This window comes from Chenopodium quinoa, unplaced genomic scaffold (genome assembly GCF_001683475.1).
Source record: "Chenopodium quinoa cultivar QQ74 unplaced genomic scaffold, ASM168347v1, whole genome shotgun sequence".
NCBI lineage: Eukaryota > Viridiplantae > Streptophyta > Magnoliopsida > Caryophyllales > Amaranthaceae > Chenopodium > Chenopodium quinoa.
In genome coordinates, this window is record NW_018745003.1 from 2787775 (window position 1) to 2809403 (window position 21629).

Consider the following 21629-nt stretch of genomic DNA (forward strand, 5'->3'; position numbering starts at 1 on the left):
GATAGAATAAAGAAAAAGACGAGTGGAATCAACTGACTACAACACAAATCTAACTGAAGGAAAAACAACGGGAACTAGACTTTTTCTTGGAACTTAGATTTCTAGTAATACCATCAAACTTGTCACTTAAAATGTCACACACTTTTCTCACCCACTAATTTTTTTTTTCTATAAATGTCACTCTTTTCTTCACCATTTTCTCTCATTCAAACTCCTCTAATATATTCATCTCATCATCAAGTTATCACATTATTAATAATTGTTTTTTCCTATATCCTATAAATTACAATGGCCAAAAATGTTGCACAATCACCGTTAGAGAGGTCTACCTTGTTCTCTTTTGATCAAAGGCTAACTATGGCCAAACGTTGCGCTCATGGTACGTATATATATACATTGCATTTTATAAATGTCAATATATACTCCTTTCGTCCTAGAATAGATCAATTAGATTAACATTTTACATAAATTTTGCTTTCTTAATATATAGTAGTATAATGTTATTTTATGAGGGTGTTCATTGATTTTCTGACAAAAGAGTATTTTCGAAAATGGAAAAATCATAATAAGACTGTAGCATGAGTCAATATTTTGTTACAGAGTAAGAATCTAAGGTATTATGATGGTGTTTTAGATGATCCTCTAATTATTTTGATGAAGATTTCGTCTTTCACACTTCCTCAAAAAAATAAACTGTAACATGCATGAAACTTGATTAAACTAGAGCTGATTGTCATATAATAGTATTTGTAATTATATATAATTACTGAATAAAATAAGAGAACACTTTGTGTGATGACTAATTATAGATGGTCCAAATTATATTTATATAATATTTTTGTTGGGTCCAAAAACCTTAATTTTGTTGACCCAAGAAACTCTCTGGACTCATTTTTCTATGGTCTTTAGTCTTTACCTAAAAGTCCGTGGGCCATCAGCCAGTTAGTTTCAAGATTTTAAATAATTTAATTTTTACCATTTCTTTGAAAAGATTATTAATCTATAATTTGCTAGTAAATGATTAATTATTTCTTGTAAATTCTAAATTATTTCTTGTATTTTTAATTTGAAATTGAATTTCAGAGGGTGTTCTTGCTGGAGCTAAGGCAGCTGTTGTTTCTGGCTTTGCTGCTGCCATACCAACTGTGAGTTCTCTAGCTAAGCTAATTATCAAATCCTCCCCCTCCCCTGGCCCAACCACACGTTACGTTATGCAACTAGTCGTACATATGTACATGTATCCATGTACATTGATCACTCTAGCACGTAACCACATCGTGCATTAAAGCATAATCATCCTTAACAATAATAGATTATTTACGATAACACCTTTCTTGTAAGGTATGTACATATAGTACATCAACATGTGAAGTGCATGCGCTAAAAAAATTACATCTTCATAGATTAACAGATTAGCATATATATAGTAGACCTGGCAATCCTGATCCAGACCCGATGACCTGACCCGAATGACCCGACCCGACCATACCCGACCCAAAAATGGAGTTGGCCCGAACCTGACCCGACACTCGAACTGACCCGACCCGAAATTGACCCGAAGTGTTTGACCCGAACAGACCCGATACCCAAAATTGACCCGAACAGCCCCAATACCCGACATGTCCCGAACTAAAATTACCTTATAATTGACCTTAAAATGTCTTGTACCAAAAGTAACTCAAATTGTTCTTCTTCAACCGTAGCTAAGCTCATAAACTGAATTGATAGTTTTTATTATAACAATAACAAAATATATAATCCGTATAAAATTATTCATTTGAGCTTGATTCACAAATAAAACAACCCGAACATGACCCGACCAGATTTTGACCCGAACATACTTGACCAGAAATTGACCCAACCCGAATCGACCCGACCCGACCCATACCCGACCTGAAATATTAGCTGACCCGAAATTAACCCGACCCGAAAGTGACCCGACCCGAATGACCTATTTGCCAGGTACTCTATCCCTCACTCTAAATTGAAATTTCAGAGTATTATAATATTATATTATACCTTTGCAGATTGCAAGTGCTAGAATGCTTCCATGGGCAAAGGCCAATCTCAATCATACTGCTCAAGCTCTTATAATATCTACTGGTACAATTACTACTAAAACATTATTACTTTTTTCTTCAACTTTCTTAATATGTGTTATTATTGGATTTTAATTTCATTTTTTACTGGTACTTAACTAAAATTCTGAATTTAATTGATAAAACAGTGGCTGGAGCAGCATACTTCATAGTAGCGGACAAGACTGTTCTGAAGTCGGCACGTCGAAACTCTTTTAATCAAGCTAGAAATCCAAACAGTGGAGCATAATTATAAATCTGAAATAATTGATTCTTAAAGATTTACAATATTTCCATATATGATTAATTAATGAAAATGATCATGATGGCAAATTGATGATTACGACGATCACATCGAATGATTTGATTATATTAATTAGGATTATGATTGCATGATTATAATAATTGCGGTGCAATCTAGCAATTATAATGTACCATGCATCTATATATATCTAATCTATACCTATGTAACATTAATAAGTATGTACTACTTATAAACATAGAGTTTATATACTTTGGTCAATACATATATCTTAGCATGAGTCTCAACTTTACTTTCAAGCATGGATGCATTATATTGAGCTTGAGCTCACAACTAATAGTGTGATGAAGATAAGGGTATTCATTGACCAATATTAAATTCGGGTTATCAATCGAGTAAATTGGATATTTTCATACACGTTCACCAATTTTTATTTATAAATTGTGTCCGTGCTAATACAAAACCTATAATATACATTGTCAATACGACTGCATATACCGATTTTAGAATGCAAATCAAGAAAGATTATATTTTGATTCAACGAACCTTTTAGGTACATTGAACTATTTGGATCAAGCTAGACAGTTAGCCACCTAAAAAAAGCCAAAAAGGCCAAGATATATACAAACTATAATTAGAAAGTATTTAACCACGTTCTGTCATTATAAAATATTTTTATAAGCTAAACATTTCTCATTCAAATCTCTATGAAGGCATAATTATATATATCATTCAAATCTCTATGAAGGCATAATATGACTATATAATTAGTTGAGAAATTCATAACCAAAACAAACAAAATATGATCAGCACGAAAATTACAATGATGCCGAATAAGCTTCTATCCGTTATAAAACCTTTTAATCGTATTATCCATATTTCTTGACGGCAAGCCGGCAACTAGATTGAGCGGTGGAGCAGATCAGAAAATGAAGCAAAAGTAATAAATTGCCAAAAAAAAAAATCTAGAAAATAAAAAGGATAATGAAAAGGACATTAGCATGGAGTATGCACAAAACATAGCAACAGAAAGATACTAAAACCACCACATACTAGTTTGTACTTTGTAGCACGTACAATATTATTGTAAACTTCTACAAAACGGTGAGCAAGTGCAACCAATACCCATAATATTACAATTAATCCTTATTAAATTCCAAAAATAGTGGACCTTTGATTTTGACACGTGTTGCTATTTACTATAACAAAGGAGATGATGATGGGTGATAGATCCAAAGCTTCTTTAATTTAATTTGCTACCCATTGTTTTTACTCTTACATTTTTTTAGTTGTCCATCTGTTCTCTGTCTTTTTAACTTGAGAAGCGAAAAATAGTAAGTAGAAATTATATTTTATGGATCCTGGTGTGATAAGATTCTTAAGTGAAGTTACCTAAAAATTAGTAATGAAGTGCTACTAAATTTATTATTTTGATCATCATATTTGCTCAATAAATTACTTTTAAATGATCGAGCAAGTAATATCCTTAAATACATCTAATTCTAACTGTATTTATACGAATAAAAATACGGTTAGATTTCAATCTAGAGTACAGTGGTAAAAGTTGTGATTAATGAGCTGTTGTAAGTTATCGAGCTAAATATAATGTTACTATACGGAGTAGCTGTCTAATTTAGAGATCGAAAAACGATATCCTACATAGTATTTACTTTAATTTATTTCATGTAAGCTTTAAACTCATTCTTCTCTTAGCTTACATGTTATAATATTTCTTACATAAAATACTTCCTCGATCTGGTCCACAAATATTGCAACAAGGATGAAATTACGCATTCCAAAGTATATTTTATATGTTAAATATCTAATATAAGAGTAAAAATTATAAAAAGTTGGTATTGTGAAAGTATTTTACGAGACGAATCTAACAAGACCCCACATAACTATATTTTACTTTACGTATAAATCATAATTTGTGGTCAAACAAGCATAATGAATAATGCAAAAGTGCAGTTGTTGCAATATTATTAGAACGGAGAAAGTATAATCGATGAATGCAACAACAAATAAGGTGCTTTAATTTGTAAGCTTAACCTAAAAGTGAATAAAAATGAGGGTTTATTATTAAATTATAATGTAGTCATAACTAAGCTCTTACTGATATTCAGGCCAAATCATTACTAAAAAAATATAAAATAAATAATTTAATAAATGATAACATAAAGAAAATGAATAATAATAATAATAATAATAAAAGGGCAAAATTTGGTTCTATATATATATACATCACACTACCAGAGCTCTTCAGTCTTCATCATTTTCACTCGTTCAAAAGCTTTTACAAAAAATTACTTAGTACTAAATTAAATAATTAAGCTAGCTTTACGTACGATAAGAAGTTTACGTTTTACCCTTTTTAGATATTCATAGTCTATATCTTCTAGATTGTTCTAGATGGCCAAAGGTATTGATCAACAGTCTCTTACAGAGTCCACAACTGATCAGAGGCTAGCCATGGCCAAACAATACTCTCATGGTAATTTATTTACTTTACTCGATCTCATAGATATCATATTTAATTATTGTTGCAATCCTATTAGCAATTTAGCATGCCAAGGTTTAACCGTTTAAACTTAATTTTCATCTAAGTTTATTTGAATTTATTATTAAATAATTAATCGAGCTTATCTAAATAAAGTAAGTGAAAATGTGATGAATAAATTACGACATATTGTTGCGTAATGAAATTAAATTTAAATTATACAAAAATAAAGGGCTAGCTATTCGTTTTGTGGATTTATTATGATAAATTTTCATGTGATTTTCTAACATGTCAAAGAAATAAATAAATATATACAGAAGGTGTTATAGCTGGAGCAAAGGCTGCCGTAATTGCTGGAGTGGTTACAGCCATCCCAACCGTGAGTTGGTTTTGAAAATAATTTTTCTTTGTTGTTCACAATATATAGTTAATAGCCATACTTTGATATATTATACGAAATATTTCGTACATAGAAATAATAATTTGATATTTTGACGTGAAATATGATCTTATAGATAGCAAGTGTTAGAAGGTTTTCATGGGCGAGGGCCAATCTCAACTACACTGCTCAGGCTCTTATTATTTCAACCGGTAAACACTTAAACCATTGTATACCAGTATACGTCGTACATATATATGTGCACACGTAACGTAACGTATTGAATTATTTTATGTGAAATACTATTTAGTTAAGTTGCTAATATATTGAATTTGGTTGATGATTAATTACAGCGGCAGGAGCAGCATACTTCATAGTAGCTGACAAAGCAGTTTTGAAATCAGCACGTCGCAACTCTATCAATAATAAAGATGCAGAGATCCAAACTTTTGGAGCTTAATTAAATCGCAAACAATTATCAAAATTAAAAATTACAAAAAGAATAAAGAAAGAATATAATGCTATGTAGAACAGGACGACCATGGGAGGCTTGAAATATTGATCGTTGCATGGTGAAGACGTGAAGTCATGATGCTAATGTTCACTATACCATAATTACCATTGTAATATATGAATAAAAATCATTGCGATTTTTTTTTTATTTTTCCAAATTAGTTTAATGTATTATGTAGTCATATTTCAAACGATCGCGGTGGAAACATTGTATTTTGATTAGTTAGTTCTAACTTGTAATTAAGAGCTAGTAAATCTCGGCTTAGTAGTATAATTCCTTTATGTAGTTTAGTTATTGTCAAGTTTTGTGTGAATTGAATGAGAGCCTAGAGCGAAGGCACACTCCTAGCTGTTTTATATAATATAAAAAAATTGTTCATTAATAGTTGTTAATTTATTTTCACTACTTTTTCATCTTCAATCCTTTATAATTATTTGTCTTATTTAATTTTCTCATTTTGTTACAATGGTAAAAAAAAGAAAATATTAGGAAACTTTCCTCACAAGGGAAATTTCTAATACATCTTATGGAAAATAGAGAAGAATTGTTACCATAGCATGACATGTTAATAAGATGAGGTGATAATAATACGGAGTCCAACGGAAAATTATACAAGTATATACATGAAGCATGCAACTACGTATGATGACGTAACGCCGTACCATATCCATTGGGTCATTTTCCTCCCATTACTCATGAACGAGGGATGATACATTGATACTGAATACCATGTTCTGATCTGTAAATATATAGCACCTAGATCAATTAAATTAAAAATTCTTTATTGGTTAATTTTCCTTAAAGTTTTTTTTGGCAGTGCTAATAAAGTATTCTCTACCTATATATGTTTATGCAAACTATTCTCTTCCTATGACCTTGATTAATTAAACTTATCTACGAATCCAAATACTTTTTGGTTATCAAAATTCACTCAAGTTTATAAACTAATATCCTAGTATATTCTCCATAAAACATACCATCTCTATCTCCATTTATATTTCTTCATACTTATAATCTTTTTATGACGTTTGGTTAATATAACTTTCAGGTATGTATGAGGTATAAAGTTGAAATGAGTAAAATCCATACTTAATGTTTATTTAAGATAAATCTAATATTTTAACCCATATCTCAATCCTTAAAATGTAGGCTAAAAAGGCGGGTATATATGAATCATACCACACTTCTAAGTATTAAATAATATATATATATATATATATATTTTAAAACAATGACTTAACACAAGGTATCAAGCAATAATCAAGTTTCTATTTATGCATCCTTATAGTTTCATTCCCGATTTTAAACCCATCACAATTTGTAAACCAAACTCCCCTAAGAGATAAGAGAAAGTTAAAACACCATTCCAAAAAAAAAAAAAAAAAAAAAAAAAAAAAAGAGAGAAAGTTAAAACAGATTGAAAAAAGGCTAAGAAAAAGGAATTAAGGAAAAAAATAACGGATATCATAAGAGACGCGTGTTGCAAGTTACGGAGTAGGATGGGAGGAGTGGCACAACTGCACAATGCAGTATTGCAGTGTGCCAAGCACATCAAATTAAAAAGGGATGCAATTGCAGTGTAAATGGAGACCTCGTGTAATGTACCCATGGTTTTGTGAAAATTCTAATATAGTCTTATTATTTTTTACTATTATAATTTTTTAAAGTAGATAGCTGAGAATATTTATTTTTTTTATTTATTTTTAATTAGAAATTTTAATTAAAAATCACTTTTTAATTATTTTATATATATATTTTTCATTTTCAGAATTTCAAAAATATTAAAAAAAATCTAGAAGATAAAAATATATTTAAAATAATAAAAAAATTATTTTTAATAAAAAATACTAATTAAAAATAAATAAAAAAATAAATAATCTTGACCGTCTATTTTGAAAAATTATGGTAGTCGACTGGTTTTGGGCTTGTTTGTCACATAATTATCCACGTTCCCGTTGCTTATAAAATATCCCATTTAATGAGTACTGTCTCTGCAATGTGCCAGAATCCATTTTAATCGCATTGATTTTGTCGCCCTTTTGGATAAAATCAATCTATACGGCTTGAGGTATCAAAAACTAATCCGACCGATTATTTAATATGAATAAAAAATACCCAATTCTGATTATATTTCAACTCGTATAAATACAATAATTTAGCATGACTCAGAGAGTAAGGGATATTTTAAGTGGTTAGATCTCTCTTCCTGATTCAGGTTATCCTGAAATCGATTCTCATTACTTACCCTTATGACTCTCTAAACAAAAATTTAGAATACTCAATTTTAAAATAAATTAATTACGGAGTAAGACATAGTAATTGTACTATATACGAGCTGAGTATACGATCCTAAACTACAAGGGTGTTGATAAAGACCTAAGGGGATAAGAAGACTACGGAGTAGAGCAGAGACAATTGTAAATTTGTACTCTTAGGATGAAGGCCCTCTTATCCCCTCCTTTTCTTATTATATAATAGATTTATTGCCCGTATATTACATGATGGTGATAAGTAATTAATCCGTATTTTATTTTATATCTTTTGTTGTTGATAATTTTTTTATTTTTTTTAATTTTTTTTTTATAAAAATGTTTTTTATAAATATAAAAAAACATGTACATAATCCTTTTTTTTAATGGTTATTTTTTTATGCTACATCATAATATTTACTATGTTATTGAAAACATATTAAAATGATGGTTAGACAAAATATATTTAATGTTGCATTATCTATTGAGCTTATACGTTTAGAGTGGAAGTTAAAAGACACATTATCTATATCTATTAAATATTGTTGTATTGTATTAGGAATATCCAAAATTAATACGGAGTATACAACAATATATTGCTACAAAATTCAAGTTTCAGATTTTTAGTTTCATACCTACTTTGTCCTAATTTCTAGCAAGTAAAATGAAAGGGCAAAAAAAATAAAAAAAAAAAACAAAAAAACAAAAAAACTAAAAAAAATAAAAGAAAAAATGATGACATTATATTGAAGTTTGGAGGGAAATTTTTCAATGAGAGCTTGACACATAAAACACTTTAAGGAATTGATGACATCAACACGTTTTGTTTTAGTAATAGTTAATAGATATTATACCATTGCTACCTTATTTTTCATTTCAACTATTTAAACTGGTTTTTATTTATTTATTTACTTTGTCTTTTATTATTCTTTAATATACTACTCACATATTAAGTAGGGGAACTATCAGCTTCTAATAGCTTGAGTCACTTTCAATAACTTTAATAAATCTATTGATATTAAATCGTGCTTAAATGATATCGTTTCATTTCAACACCAATAAAGGGTCTATTAGTTAAAATGTTTGTATGCATAAGTGCACAACACCATAATTCCCTTACTCTATATTGTGATATTAAAGAAAAAGAGGAAGTATGTCCTCAATTGACTAATAATAATAATATTGATCAAAGGATATGCATTGATTTTAAAAATTGCGTAAAGGGCAAGTGAGTTAACTTCATAAAACAAATGAAGCACTAAAAATTTTGTACACTCCAGTTTCCCATTCACTTGATAAAATGAATTTTTCAATTAAGTGAGTGATTTGGGATGGTAATAGATTAATTTAATCACAAATTAACATGAAAGATCCTCAATTAAGGAGACAAAAAGGACAAAAGGAATCAACCGACTAAAAACAGAAACCTAAGTCAAGTAGAAAACAATGGGACTAAAAACCTTAGATTTCTCATAAAACCATCAAACCACCTAATTTGTGTACCACTTTACAGCAACTTTACACTCTCTAAAGTTCTCTATAAATATAACGTACAATTTCTTCACCATTTCAACTAACTCATCTTAAACCTTCAAATTTCACATAATTATATATCAACATATTTTAGCACCCTCTAATTATTATATTTAGTACTCTTTATTATTGTACTTTTTTTTTTTTTTTTCTCTATAAGGAAAAAAAATGGCTAAAAATATTGCAGAATCACCCCTAGAGAGGTCTAGCTTGGCCTCACTTGAACAAAGGCTAGCCATGGCTAAACGTTGTTCTCATGGTACTTCAATTTATTTTATTTTCTATTTTTGCTTTTTATATACATATAAAGTTTACAATTATTATGATAAAATGGTCACTGGCATAATCTAAGTTTTATTTATAACTCACATTTTGGTCTGTCTGAATTTTTTATTTTTATTTTTTTTAAAAAAATGTAATTCAGCCAAATATTTACCTTATGAAAAAATAATGCTTTTTGAGATTTTCATGTGAGTGCAATATAATAATTTTTTAATTTTTTTTCTTGTTCTCTTTGCTGTTGTCAAAAAAAAAAAAAAAAAAAAAAAAAAATAATTTGATGAATATCTATATTATTCACTTATTGAGTAAAAATAGAGTACAGAATTAATTTTTTTTTGACATCTTAATTTGTGCTTTAATTTTATTGATTTGAAACTTTGAATGCATTAGCTTATTAAGGACATTGTTTATTTTCTTCTTCTTGTATAACAGATGGTGTTGTAGCTGGAGCAAAGGCTGCTGTTGTTGCTGGAATCGCTGCAGCAGTCCCAACTGTAAGTTTTTTTTAGCCTATTCTCTACCCCTAATCATTCTTATCGATTCAGTTTAGATTCTAATTTTATACCATAAAACGGTCAGGTCTCCTATAAAATAGGTGTATAAGAAGGTCAAAATAACTTTTTACAGAATATAGGGTGACGTTAAAAAAGACTAGAAATCCACCTATATACACCCATCTTATACAAGAATTATATTATATACACCCGTCTTATACAAGAATTTGTGTTCACGGTTTCGAAATTTTAATGTTAACCTTAACTTGCAGATAGCAAGTGCAAGAAAGTTGGCTTGGGCTAAGGCCAATCTCAACCCCACTGCTCAGGCCCTCATAATTTCTACTGGTATATAACCTTTACATTTTATTTAATTTTGGTCTTACATTTTATCCCTATTTATTATTGTTGTTTTCCTTACAAAAATTGACTAACATTCTAAATTTTATTGCAAATAATAGTGGCTGGAGCAGCATATTTCATAGTAGCTGATAAAACTGTGCTGAAGTCAGCACGCAAAAACTCCTTCAATCAAGCTGGAATGCCAAACATTGGAGCATAAGATTTGAAGATGACACATGTTCTGGAGGCTGTCATTGATTATTGAAGATGACAAAGACAACGACGACAATGATAATGATGATGATGACGATAACATTGAGCTTGATCTTAGTGTGAATCATATGATTACGTATTAAGAAGCAAATCTTGTACTGTATGAGTTATCCTTACGTAATGTATATGAATTAAAATAAAGATGTTTTTCTTTCAAGGTTATCTTCTTGCATCAGCTGATTACCTGCAGGATGATGCAGTTCTGCTAGCATTTCCTTGTTTTCTCACTAGTAGCAAGAGAAGTAAAATTTAACAGTAATAATTCCAAATTTTCGCGGTCTTTTTATATATTATGCCAACTTTCAATAATCCTCAATTCATATACATTATCAAAATATATCAATGTTAACATAAATATTAACTCTAACAGCAGTATTAACATGGGTTTATCATGGAAATAATTTATGTATAATGTATTATTCATGCTGCCATATATGATTAGATCTTGAATGTTAAATATAGATTTTCTGTGCTATATATGATTTCATTATGATGTACACCATATAAAGGACGATTCACAAGTTTACAACTTTACATGAACAATTAAATTTCATTTCCCAGAAATTTAAAATCTGGATTAATGTACAGGAATAGCTACTCAGATAGCATGATCTGTGCAAGTATTAAAATTCAATGAGATGAAAATGGATAGAAGGAATATTTACCACTGGTCCATACATGAACATTGGCCGTCTTTGAAATGATGGAAACGATTACGATCCCTTGCTATGATCTCCCTGTTGAAAATCTTTGATATGAGCTTTGTAGCTGAATGACAATTTCCACATACCCTTAAGTTCTTAACAATCCTAATCGTTGTACCGGGTTTCGTACTAATTAATCCATAAGCAATTGCCAGTCTTTCACTATGATGACTTAATGCCCCTTCTTTCCAGTCCTCATCCATGTCATAGAGAACCTCAGATGTATCAGGGACATGCCCATTTAAGGCCAAGAGCCTATCTACTTCATCCACCATCTCATATATTGCATTGCTCTGTGGGTGCAATTTATCTCCAACAAGAAACTCATGAACAATGCTATCTATCTCAATTGAAGTACATCCTGGAACTTTCTTTATTCCTAAGTCGTTTAATCTTGTTCTAACTCTAGCTACGTCATCCCATCTGCCTGCGATAGCATAGATATTTGAGAGCAGTACATAAGGCCCTGGGTTGTTAGGTTCTAGCTCGAAAAGATGGTTGGCGACTTTTTCAGCCATTTCAACCTTCTTGTGAAGCTTACATGCGGCAAGGAGAGAACCCCATATAGCACCATCTGGCTCCATTGGCATTGTATCCATTAGGGCCTCTGCTTCATCGAACAATCCTGCTCTCCCAAGTAGATCGATCATGCAACCATAATGAGGTACTTTTGGTGAAATCTTATAATCTTCTATCATAGCATTGATATATTTCCGACCAAGATCTACCAAACCAGCTTGAGTACAAGCCGATAAAACACCCACGAATGTGATATCATCCGGTCTAAATCCTTCATGCACCATCCTCAAGAAAAGATCAAGGGCATGGTTTGCATCACCATGCATGGATAGCCCGGATATCAGCGCATTCCAAGAAGCAAGGCTTCTAGTTTCCATTCGATCAAATACCTGTTTGGCAGCTTCAATATCACCACATTTCGCGTACATATTAATCAGGCTGGTCAATAGAGCAGGGTTAGTTAAGTGGCTGAAGTTTCGGTTTATATATGCATGAATCCATTTTCCATAATCAAGGGCGCCTAAGTGAGCACAAGCTGGAAGAACACTTAAGAAAGTCACATCATTCGGCACAACCTCAAGTTCTAACATTTCTCTGAACAAACACAAAGCTTCTTTGTACAAGCTCCCATGAGTGTACCCACCAATCATCACATTCCATGAGATTAGGTTCTTTTGAGGTAATCCCTCAAACAAAGTCCATGCTGTTTCAAGATCGTCACACTTTGCATACATGTCAATGAGCGCATTTACAACCCGAAGCTTTGTTCCCAAGCCATTTTCTTCAACCCAAGACCTAACCCATCTCCCTAACTCAAGATTACCGGATTGAGCACAAGCTGACAGAACACTAAGCATTGTACTCTCATTAGGCGTAACCTCTGCTCGTAACATCTCTTGGAAAAACGCTATTGCCTCATCGAATCGACCGCTCTGTACATACCCTGCAATCATAGCATTCCATGACACAACATCCTTCACAGGAATTTCATCAAACAGCTTATGTGCATCCTCCAAACAACCCCTACACACATACCCAGTAATAAGTGCAGTATAAGAAACAGGATCTCTAAGAGGACTTTTATCAAACACTTGGCGTGCACAATACAACTCCCCAATTTGAGCATACATATTGATCAAAGACGAATGCACAAAAACATCTGAATCGAGCCCGAGCTTCAACACATGCCCATGAACCTGTTTCCCTTCCTGGGTATTCCCCGATTTCGCACAAGACTTCAAAACAAAAGGGAAAGTGTAAGAATTCGGTTCGGCACCCGAAACAAGCATACGAATGTACAAATCAAAAGCACCCATTGGAGCAGAACTCAAAGATTTCCCTCTAATCACAGTATTCCAAACCAGAGTATTGGGTTCATCCATCGATTCGAATATCGAAAGCGCATACGATAGATCACCTGAAGGATTAACAGCACAGGATTCAATGAGCTTGCTAAGAGCAAATTGGGTATTGTGAAGGCCAGTTTTGATGATTTGGGAGTGGATTTGTTTTAGGGTTTGAATGTTCTTGCATTTGGAGAGGAGAGAGAGTGAGGGTTGAGATTGAAGGAGATTGTATGGAGGATCTGAATTTGGGAGAAAATGGAGTGGAGAAATTAGGGTTGAAGATGAAATTAGCATTGTCATTTTAATTGGGTTTTTTTGTTGTTCTTTGTTTGCTAAGAAATGAGGTTTTTTTTTTTTTTTTTTTTTTTTTTTTTTTGAAGTTTAGTTATTTCCGTTACCCGCCAAAAATAACGGTCCAACTTCAAAAAAAAAACAAACGGTCCATTTATTATTTTTAATTATTTAAAAGTTGGTTCAAAATAAGAGGGAGTCACCTGTTTCGTGTTCTATTTATGCCAAATTTAAATATGATATTCACGTATGAATCATTACTGGCCGTCTGACTCACATTGTCGGGCTCAAGTCAGCTTGAACCCTTTTGTGTTGTACCGACCTAAAGAACACTCATGTTAACCTGATCCATGCCCAACTTAACTTTACTAGCCACGCCTTTATTTAAGTTTTTCGTCTTCTTGGTCCTCTCCTTATTCTTCATCATCCCAAATATTGTAGAACTTAATGGCTTCGTCTCCCACTACTTTATCACCACGCCACCCTCATCCTAACTTTTATATAGCTCTCGTTCTCATTATATTATCTCTTTATGCTTCTTATTTTCTCATTTTTCTTTCTCTATCCATCATTCAATTACAACAATTCATCCAAATTTGAAGAATTAATTTGTTAAATTCTAAGAAAATTATAAAATAACAATCATTTTTCTTTCTCTATCCATCATTCAATTACAACAATTCATCCAAAGTTGAAGAATTAATTTGTTAAATTCTAAGTAAATTATAAAACAATTAATTTACTATTTTTTTTTCTAAAATCAAATAAATTAGTTATACCAATATTATTACTTCCATGTAATTTATTAATTACAAATAAATTCACCTAATCCATTCAAGTTGATTTAATCACAATTTTTATGAGGAGAATATATACTTCGTATATAAATATTGATTGAAAAGAAAGATTCGGTTCAATTTTAATCAAACACAACAAACTCGACCAAAAAATAAAAGTTGGCAAAGAAGTATACTTATAATGGATGGTGTTTGATTCTTAACTTTATTATTTTGATTAGGGTTATTTTGTGGTCTTCGATTACTTCATCTTGTATGTCAGAATTTCTAGATATCTTTATCTATAAGATAACTCTTCTTTTAATTTTGTATATGTCGTATTTGTTCCTTGTTGTTGTTGGGCCCTCAAGGAGGACGATGACTAGGATGAAGAAGGTATCAATTACAAGACTGAAAAACATGAAAAGGGTATAAGAGAATAGTAGTACATACAAATGGGGTAAAGCGAATACTAAGACTCAAATGGGAGAAGAAAGGCGGTGGAGCGAATACTAGGACTAGCTAGAAAGGAAGAAAATGGCGGTGGAAATAAAGAGAGGACGGATATAAGAGAGACTAGGGCAAGAGAAACGAATAACATAACTTAGCTTCAACTCACACTAAAAGAAAATGTAGTAAAAAAGGAGGTCAGGTTGAGAACATTATATGACATTTTGGACCAAATTTCGTTCATATATGTCATTTGTGTTCACTATACACTCGTAAAAGAAATTAAGTTGTATTAGGTTCCACCCTGTTAAAACTTATTACAATCATATTTATATGTTTCCATAAGAGACAATAAGTACACCAATTTAATTAGTTAATGAGTACGTATAAATATGTTCATCATATAGAACCACATAATTTTGAGTTTGTTAGGAGGATTTCATTTCCGGAAAAAGTGAAGCGGAGAAATTAGAGGTAAAGATGAAATGAGCATTACCATTTTATTTGTTTTTGTTATCTTGGTTTGCAATTATATGAGGATTTATGTATTTTTTTAACTATAATTATTCCGATACCCGTCAAAACTAACAATCCAACTTTGTCAAGTGTAATTTCATCAATTAATAGGGTAATAATAACTTGCCTAGTCCTTGTTTTATTATTAACTAGATGGAAGCCCGTGCATGCACGGTTTTTTATACATAAATCTCATGAAAAATATTATTTTTTTAATTTAACCTTATAATTCTTTTATTATTTTGCTTGTTAGAAAACGGATAATTTGTTGTATTTTTATGTAACTTATAATGCGACCTTAATTTACTAATATTAGTTATATGAAAATTATAAGTATGATAGATATTAGAATAAAAACATAGTCCTGTTTGTATTTTTTTAACCTATAATTCGTTTGTATAACGAAATTCCACTATACATATATAGTTATAGGATCACTATTTTTCTTTCACAAATAATAACTTAGACCACCATTATTCTTTTACTCCGTATCAACTTTATACAATGAAAAATTAATAAAGTAAACCCAAAACTACATGGTTAAAATAAAGACGGTGGGAGTAATAGTAAAAAATATGACTTAATAAATTTTAAATAGTTAAATGAAATATATATATATATATATATATATATATATATATATATATATATATATATATATATATATATATATATATATATATATATACTACCAAGAGTGTTGCATTACTAAAATTAATCTAATCAAATAAAATTAAATCTTTATAATGAAATTTCATTATCATACGTCTTAATAATAGAGTTATATGTATACACTACTATAATGATTTTTACAATAATAATATAGATATTCTACCAGAAACTATAATACACAAAATTTAATACGATAAGTAACATAATTAGATTAGGATAAATAAAACAAAACATACATGTTATAAAATAATGAATAACATCAATTTATGCAACACTTTTATTTTAAGCAAGAACTAATAATATATAATGCTCCACTAATTTGCTCCATTGATATGAAATTAAATCTCTAATTCCACTTACTAAGTCAATACACATGAAACACATGGTTGTGGTCCAAACCAAGAAATGAAGAATGTTAGTTGAAATTTGTACCAAGTAATATTGTGCAAGCATTATATTGAAAAACTAGTTTAAACCAAGTGTGTCAAATGCATTCTTAATTTTCATAAAAATCCATTAAAAAAAAATCCATTAAATTACACATTCATATGATATTAGAGATACATTATTCTATGCTCACAATAGGACAAATTCTTTTTTCCCTTAATATTATTGAAGAAAGTAATTAGAAATTAAACTCTAATTAATTTTGTTTCAATTTTGTTTCCAATCATTTTGTCTATCTAAAAGAAAATTTATTCTCCACTCTTTTAATTTATTTTCAAGTGATAAATTGCATGAGAACTAAATATCATTATTCCTTTGGCCAGAAGTTTTTTGGAAAGCCAGCATATTGTATAATTCTTCTTCTTAAGGGTCGTTATATTACTAAGTAACTTTTATTTTTATTTCTTTTTATAAATTTTCGCGCTATTGGGAGACATAATATGAGTCATAAGACACTTTCAAATACTAAAATGAAATACTTTCCAATATAATGTTCCCCAGAATCCTAAAAAAAGTTGTGATAATATTTTGATAGTAATTTGACACAATTTTGACCTAAATTTTTTCCTGTTCTATTATTAGTCGACGAGTTATAAAAAAGAGAATGAAATCTAAGATATAATTTGACCCACCAGTGAGATTACAAAATAGCTAGCTGTTATATATATTTGTATATCTTAGCTTTGAGGGCAAAGCATCAGATTCTGAAATGAATTATTGTTCATTTTATTCATGAGTTTCTGATTCTTAAAGTGTATATAAATTATTGCTATATGGAATAGACGAAAGAGATGATAATTGCCTTTGAAAGTGAATCTAGGGATTCCTTGAATCTTTCTGTTGAGGATAAACAATAATGGTGGTCCATTATTATTATAGTTAGCCATCTTTAAGCTAGACTAGCTAGATTGATCTAATGAATTAGATCACATGTCATGATCATAGTAGATAGTCAATATTCACGTGTTCTTCAATTCGTTTGACAATCCAGTGTTGATGGTTTGCTGATTCACTTGGCTTGTTTGATCAAGTATAGATTATTTCAAAAAAAATTATTACAGAAAAAAAGAAAAAAAAAAAAAAAAGGACCCATTTTCCACTAAATCCCTCTTTTTTTATTGTTACAATTTTACTTGTTAAGCTGAGTTGAAAAAAAAAGGCCTACAGAGTGAGCCTATAGAATCAATTCATAACAATTTTTATGCGAAATAACTGACTTTATTTTCGATAAATCAATCAATACTCAAAAGCCAGTAACCAATTACTTCATCCATATAGCCTAAAAGGTCATTTAACAAGCATATGCGTAATGATTTGGTTATCTAATCGAGCACATTTTTTTTTTTTTTTTTTTTTTTGTAAATAAAAACTAATTTATAATTATTGGTAAGAATCCAATTATTAAGCAAAATCATAGCACTATTGCCATGCATGCATACATAAACAAGTTCACAATTTACAAAATTCAAGAACAGCCAAATAAATGTCTAACCTTAAGAAATGTTTTTTTTTTTTTTTTTTTTTTTTTTTTTTTTTTTTGAAACATAACCTTAAGAAATGTTTTGATCTATCTTATGTGTAACGCACCATAAAATTAGCTGATATCACATAATAAATCCATTGATTCATTGGCATTAACCTAATTATCTACAACCTCATTATTGCATGATCAATATCCTCATTGCTTATCACTCCAGATTTGCATAACTATAATTCAATTTGCTATTTTGGATGATCTAATTTGATAGCTTTTTTTTTTTTTTTTTTTTTTTTTTTTTTTTTTTTTTTAAGGTACACAGGAAGGGGCCCCCCACCCTATCACAGGAATGGGGAGATGAAGAGTCGAACCCTCAACCACTTGGGGGAGGGGGGGATAATCATTCCTCCATCTCCTACATCCTCATTTGATAGCTAAATTAGCTTGCGTGCAGTTCCTAACGTAATGAAGAACTTGGAGGAGGTGATTTGTGTACATCTTATTGCCGTTCCATGATTAAGAGCTCAAATGGGAAAGTTCAAGAGATCCAAGTGTACATAGGAAGGCAACCGTGCTACAGATAGCTTGCTAATCAAGGCGTTAATCAATACTCTAGATTTCATTTAAGATTGTGCTCCTTAAGCTCTTAGTAGAATCTTAGACAAGGATACAAAAGGTGTGGCCTTTCCTCGCCTAGTCCCTCCTTACCCCATTTGATTTTGTTCTAATTGATTAGTTATTTAGTTTTTTGGACTTGTCCCTCATTTGAAATAAAAAATAAATAAATAAATAAATAAAAAATAAAAAAAAATAAAATAAAAATAATAATAATAATAATATTTGCATTGTCATTAAACATGAATGAACTAATGGTAGCGTACCACAAATGATTTGTAGTCAGTACATGTATATATGCGAACATGCTAGAAATAGACAAGGTACTTGAACATATATTTACATGTTTGATACTCACTTCACTAGTCTCTTTAAAATTTCAGCAAAATATAACTTTAATGTTTGTAATGTAAAACTTTAATTATTACTGTTTTTATTTATCTAATATGAAGTAGTAAAACTATAAAAAGTTTATAAGTAAAAAAAGGGTTTTTTTTTTTTTTTTTTTTTTTTTTTTTTTTTTTTTTTTTTTTATATGGTAACCCTCTAATTTTCACTTTTCTACGTCGTGTCCCTTCATTTAGAACTTTTTATACTGTAACCCCAAAATACATTTAGTTTCTATACGGTAATCTTGTCGTTATCCCGCCGTTAATAAATTCCGTTAGTGGGGCCAACTCTCCACTTATTAATATTTTTTTAATCGATTTGCGTGTTGAAAATTATTTCGTTAAAGGTTTTGGGGGCTATTTTGGCCCTTAAGGATCCAAATTGAGCTTAGATTTAGGAAAAATAATACGCAAACGCCTCGTTTTGCGTATAAGAAATGTCTCGATTTGCGTGTTTATGTTTTTAATTTGCAAAACGAGGCATTATTTACGTTATTGTTTTGTCAAATCTGAGCTCAATTTGGATCCTTAAGAGTCTAAATAGCCCCAAAAACCTTTAACAAAACAATTTCCAACACGCACATCAATAAAAAAAAGAATATTAATAAGTGGAGAGTGGGCCCCACTAACAGCATTTGTTAACGGCGGGATAACGACAAGGTTACCATATAAAAACTAAATGTATTTTGGGGTTACAGTGTGGAAAGTTCTAAATAGAGGGGCACAACGTAGAAAAGTGAATCTAGAGGGTTATAGAAAAACCCAAAAAACTATTTCATTATAAAATGACTAATCATACAAATATATTTAATAACATTTTTTTACCATTATTTTATATATAATAAGTAAAAAAAAAAAAAAAAAAACCTAACTCATGACGTTCAAAGTATATGAAACCCTAAGACATGAACTTCCTCGACTCGTTTAATGTAAGAATCTGGCTCAGGTTAGAAAGATTAGGGTGGTGTTGCATGAGGAAACCCTAGGGAATTAATACTGAATAATTATGTACTTAAGTAGATAATCAAGTAAGTGATGTTACATGAAATCTTTAATATCAATTTTGGTGAGTATCTTTGAAGAACAATTGCTGTGTTACCCATGTAGAATCTAGAATAATGATACTCGAATATTGCAATGTTTAACATTGAAAAGTTTGTAAAAGACATCTGGAAACATACACATGTCAGAAAACACATCATAGAATATGAGCAACATAGACGTACTAAATACACAGCATATATATATAAAATACTTCGTACTTCGTATATAATAATTTTGTAAGTCAAATTACAAGCTAGTCTCCAAGAGCTTTATATAGCTTCATTACAGACAGGGACTAAGCACTTCCTAGTTAGTGCTAGTTTGATTACATTATCGATGATATTAGATTCATAAACGACGATAAGGAAAGCAGATTTGTGGATAGTTCTGTTAGTACATTCCTCCTGCAATAACAAAATGTGTTGTTTAACAAACCGCAAACATAGGAAATAATAGGCTTGTTTCTGAATATAGCTAGACAAAGAGGAAGATTTCTCACCAAAATTCCTCGGTGTCTTGCAGCTGAAGCATTCCATCCTGCAGGCATAATTGTGCATCCCACATCCTGGTCTGTAAATCCAAAAATGACATAAATAGACAGATTCAGATGTATATATTATATATGCACCAATTACAGTGGTAAAATGAGATTTCCATACAATGCCATAAATAGACAGACTAACAGATGTATATTAGGCAGTAGAACGGAGTATTTACCCAGTGCAAATCCAGTCACCAGATTTCCATCCAGGAGGGGTAGCCTCAGAACCATACCCTGCACCGGAGGACATGACATTGCTAGCTCCACAGCATCCACGAGCACATTCAGGTTTCTGCGCGCCGCACCTGTAGCAGCTCGTCCTGCTAGCATAGTTGTGGGCCCCACAGTTCATAGACTGGCAGTACCAGTCCCCTGCCAACACTTGTGTCCTGTTGGTGGCGGTGTTGTGTCCATATGCTGAGGCATCATCCTGCCCACCATACTTAGAAAATCCACAGCTTTGGCATATCTCTCGCTTCTTGAAGTTAATGTATTGGCATGCTCCACACATCCAGTCCCCTCCCCAGCTCATCTCCTTCCCTAAGAACACCCCCACCCCAAAAAGGAAAGCAATATTTGTTAGAAACAGAACATTAATATTAAAGTCAGTGTCATTAGGCAAAATTTTGCAACATCAGTGTTCTGTCATCCCTCTTTAGAAAGAAACATTGTTCTATTAGCAAGTCATGATTCATAGTCTCTAAAGATTACCTGGGATAATTAAGGAATATGAAATGGTTGAGAAGAAGGTACTTTCAATGAAAGAGCAAGATATATGAAGATGGAACTCGAAATGAACTTAGTTCGGTAAACAATGATGCCCTTTTATAACTAAATTTACGCTTCCTGTGTACGGACATGAATGTTAACATCATCTTCATTGTTCCCTCCCTCTCTTTCATGCAGTCTCCTTAAAAACGGGATTCCGCAAGTTGA

The 21629-nt window shown here is 31.0% G+C and overlaps 5 protein-coding genes across 5 annotated transcripts; 3 read left to right on the top strand and 2 right to left on the bottom strand.

Moving 5' to 3' along the window:
* Positions 1 to 2630, top strand: LOC110707638 (early nodulin-93-like). The gene is made up of 4 exons (XM_021885664.1): positions 1 to 379; positions 1084 to 1145; positions 2028 to 2103; positions 2228 to 2630. The coding sequence occupies exons 1-4, from the start codon at positions 289 to 291 to the stop codon at positions 2326 to 2328; spliced, it is 330 nt and encodes a 109-aa protein (XP_021741356.1). The 5' UTR covers positions 1 to 288; the 3' UTR covers positions 2329 to 2630.
* Positions 2631 to 4609: 1979 nt separating this feature from the next.
* LOC110707639 (early nodulin-93-like) lies at positions 4610 to 6153 on the top strand. The gene is made up of 4 exons (XM_021885665.1): positions 4610 to 4834; positions 5158 to 5219; positions 5356 to 5431; positions 5573 to 6153. Exons 1-4 carry the CDS (start codon positions 4753 to 4755, stop codon positions 5677 to 5679), a joined length of 327 nt encoding a protein of 108 aa, XP_021741357.1. The 5' UTR covers positions 4610 to 4752; the 3' UTR covers positions 5680 to 6153.
* Positions 6154 to 9365: 3212 nt separating this feature from the next.
* Positions 9366 to 11063, top strand: LOC110707890 (early nodulin-93-like). The gene is made up of 4 exons (XM_021885966.1): positions 9366 to 9774; positions 10230 to 10291; positions 10564 to 10639; positions 10753 to 11063. Exons 1-4 carry the CDS (start codon positions 9684 to 9686, stop codon positions 10851 to 10853), a joined length of 330 nt encoding a protein of 109 aa, XP_021741658.1. The 5' UTR covers positions 9366 to 9683; the 3' UTR covers positions 10854 to 11063.
* A 148-nt stretch (positions 11064 to 11211) lies between these two features.
* On the bottom strand, positions 11212 to 14343 carry LOC110707889 (pentatricopeptide repeat-containing protein At1g08070, chloroplastic). Its single transcript, XM_021885965.1, has one exon. The coding sequence runs from the start codon at positions 13773 to 13775 to the stop codon at positions 11568 to 11570; it is 2208 nt and encodes a 735-aa protein (XP_021741657.1). The 5' UTR covers positions 13776 to 14343; the 3' UTR covers positions 11212 to 11567.
* A 6017-nt stretch (positions 14344 to 20360) lies between these two features.
* Positions 20361 to 21629, bottom strand: LOC110707640 (zinc finger Ran-binding domain-containing protein 2-like). The gene is made up of 4 exons (XM_021885666.1): positions 21405 to 21629; positions 20870 to 21233; positions 20652 to 20722; positions 20361 to 20556 (listed from the first exon to the last, which is right to left on the bottom strand). The coding sequence occupies exons 2-4, from the start codon at positions 21223 to 21225 to the stop codon at positions 20543 to 20545; spliced, it is 441 nt and encodes a 146-aa protein (XP_021741358.1). The 5' UTR covers positions 21226 to 21233; positions 21405 to 21629; the 3' UTR covers positions 20361 to 20542.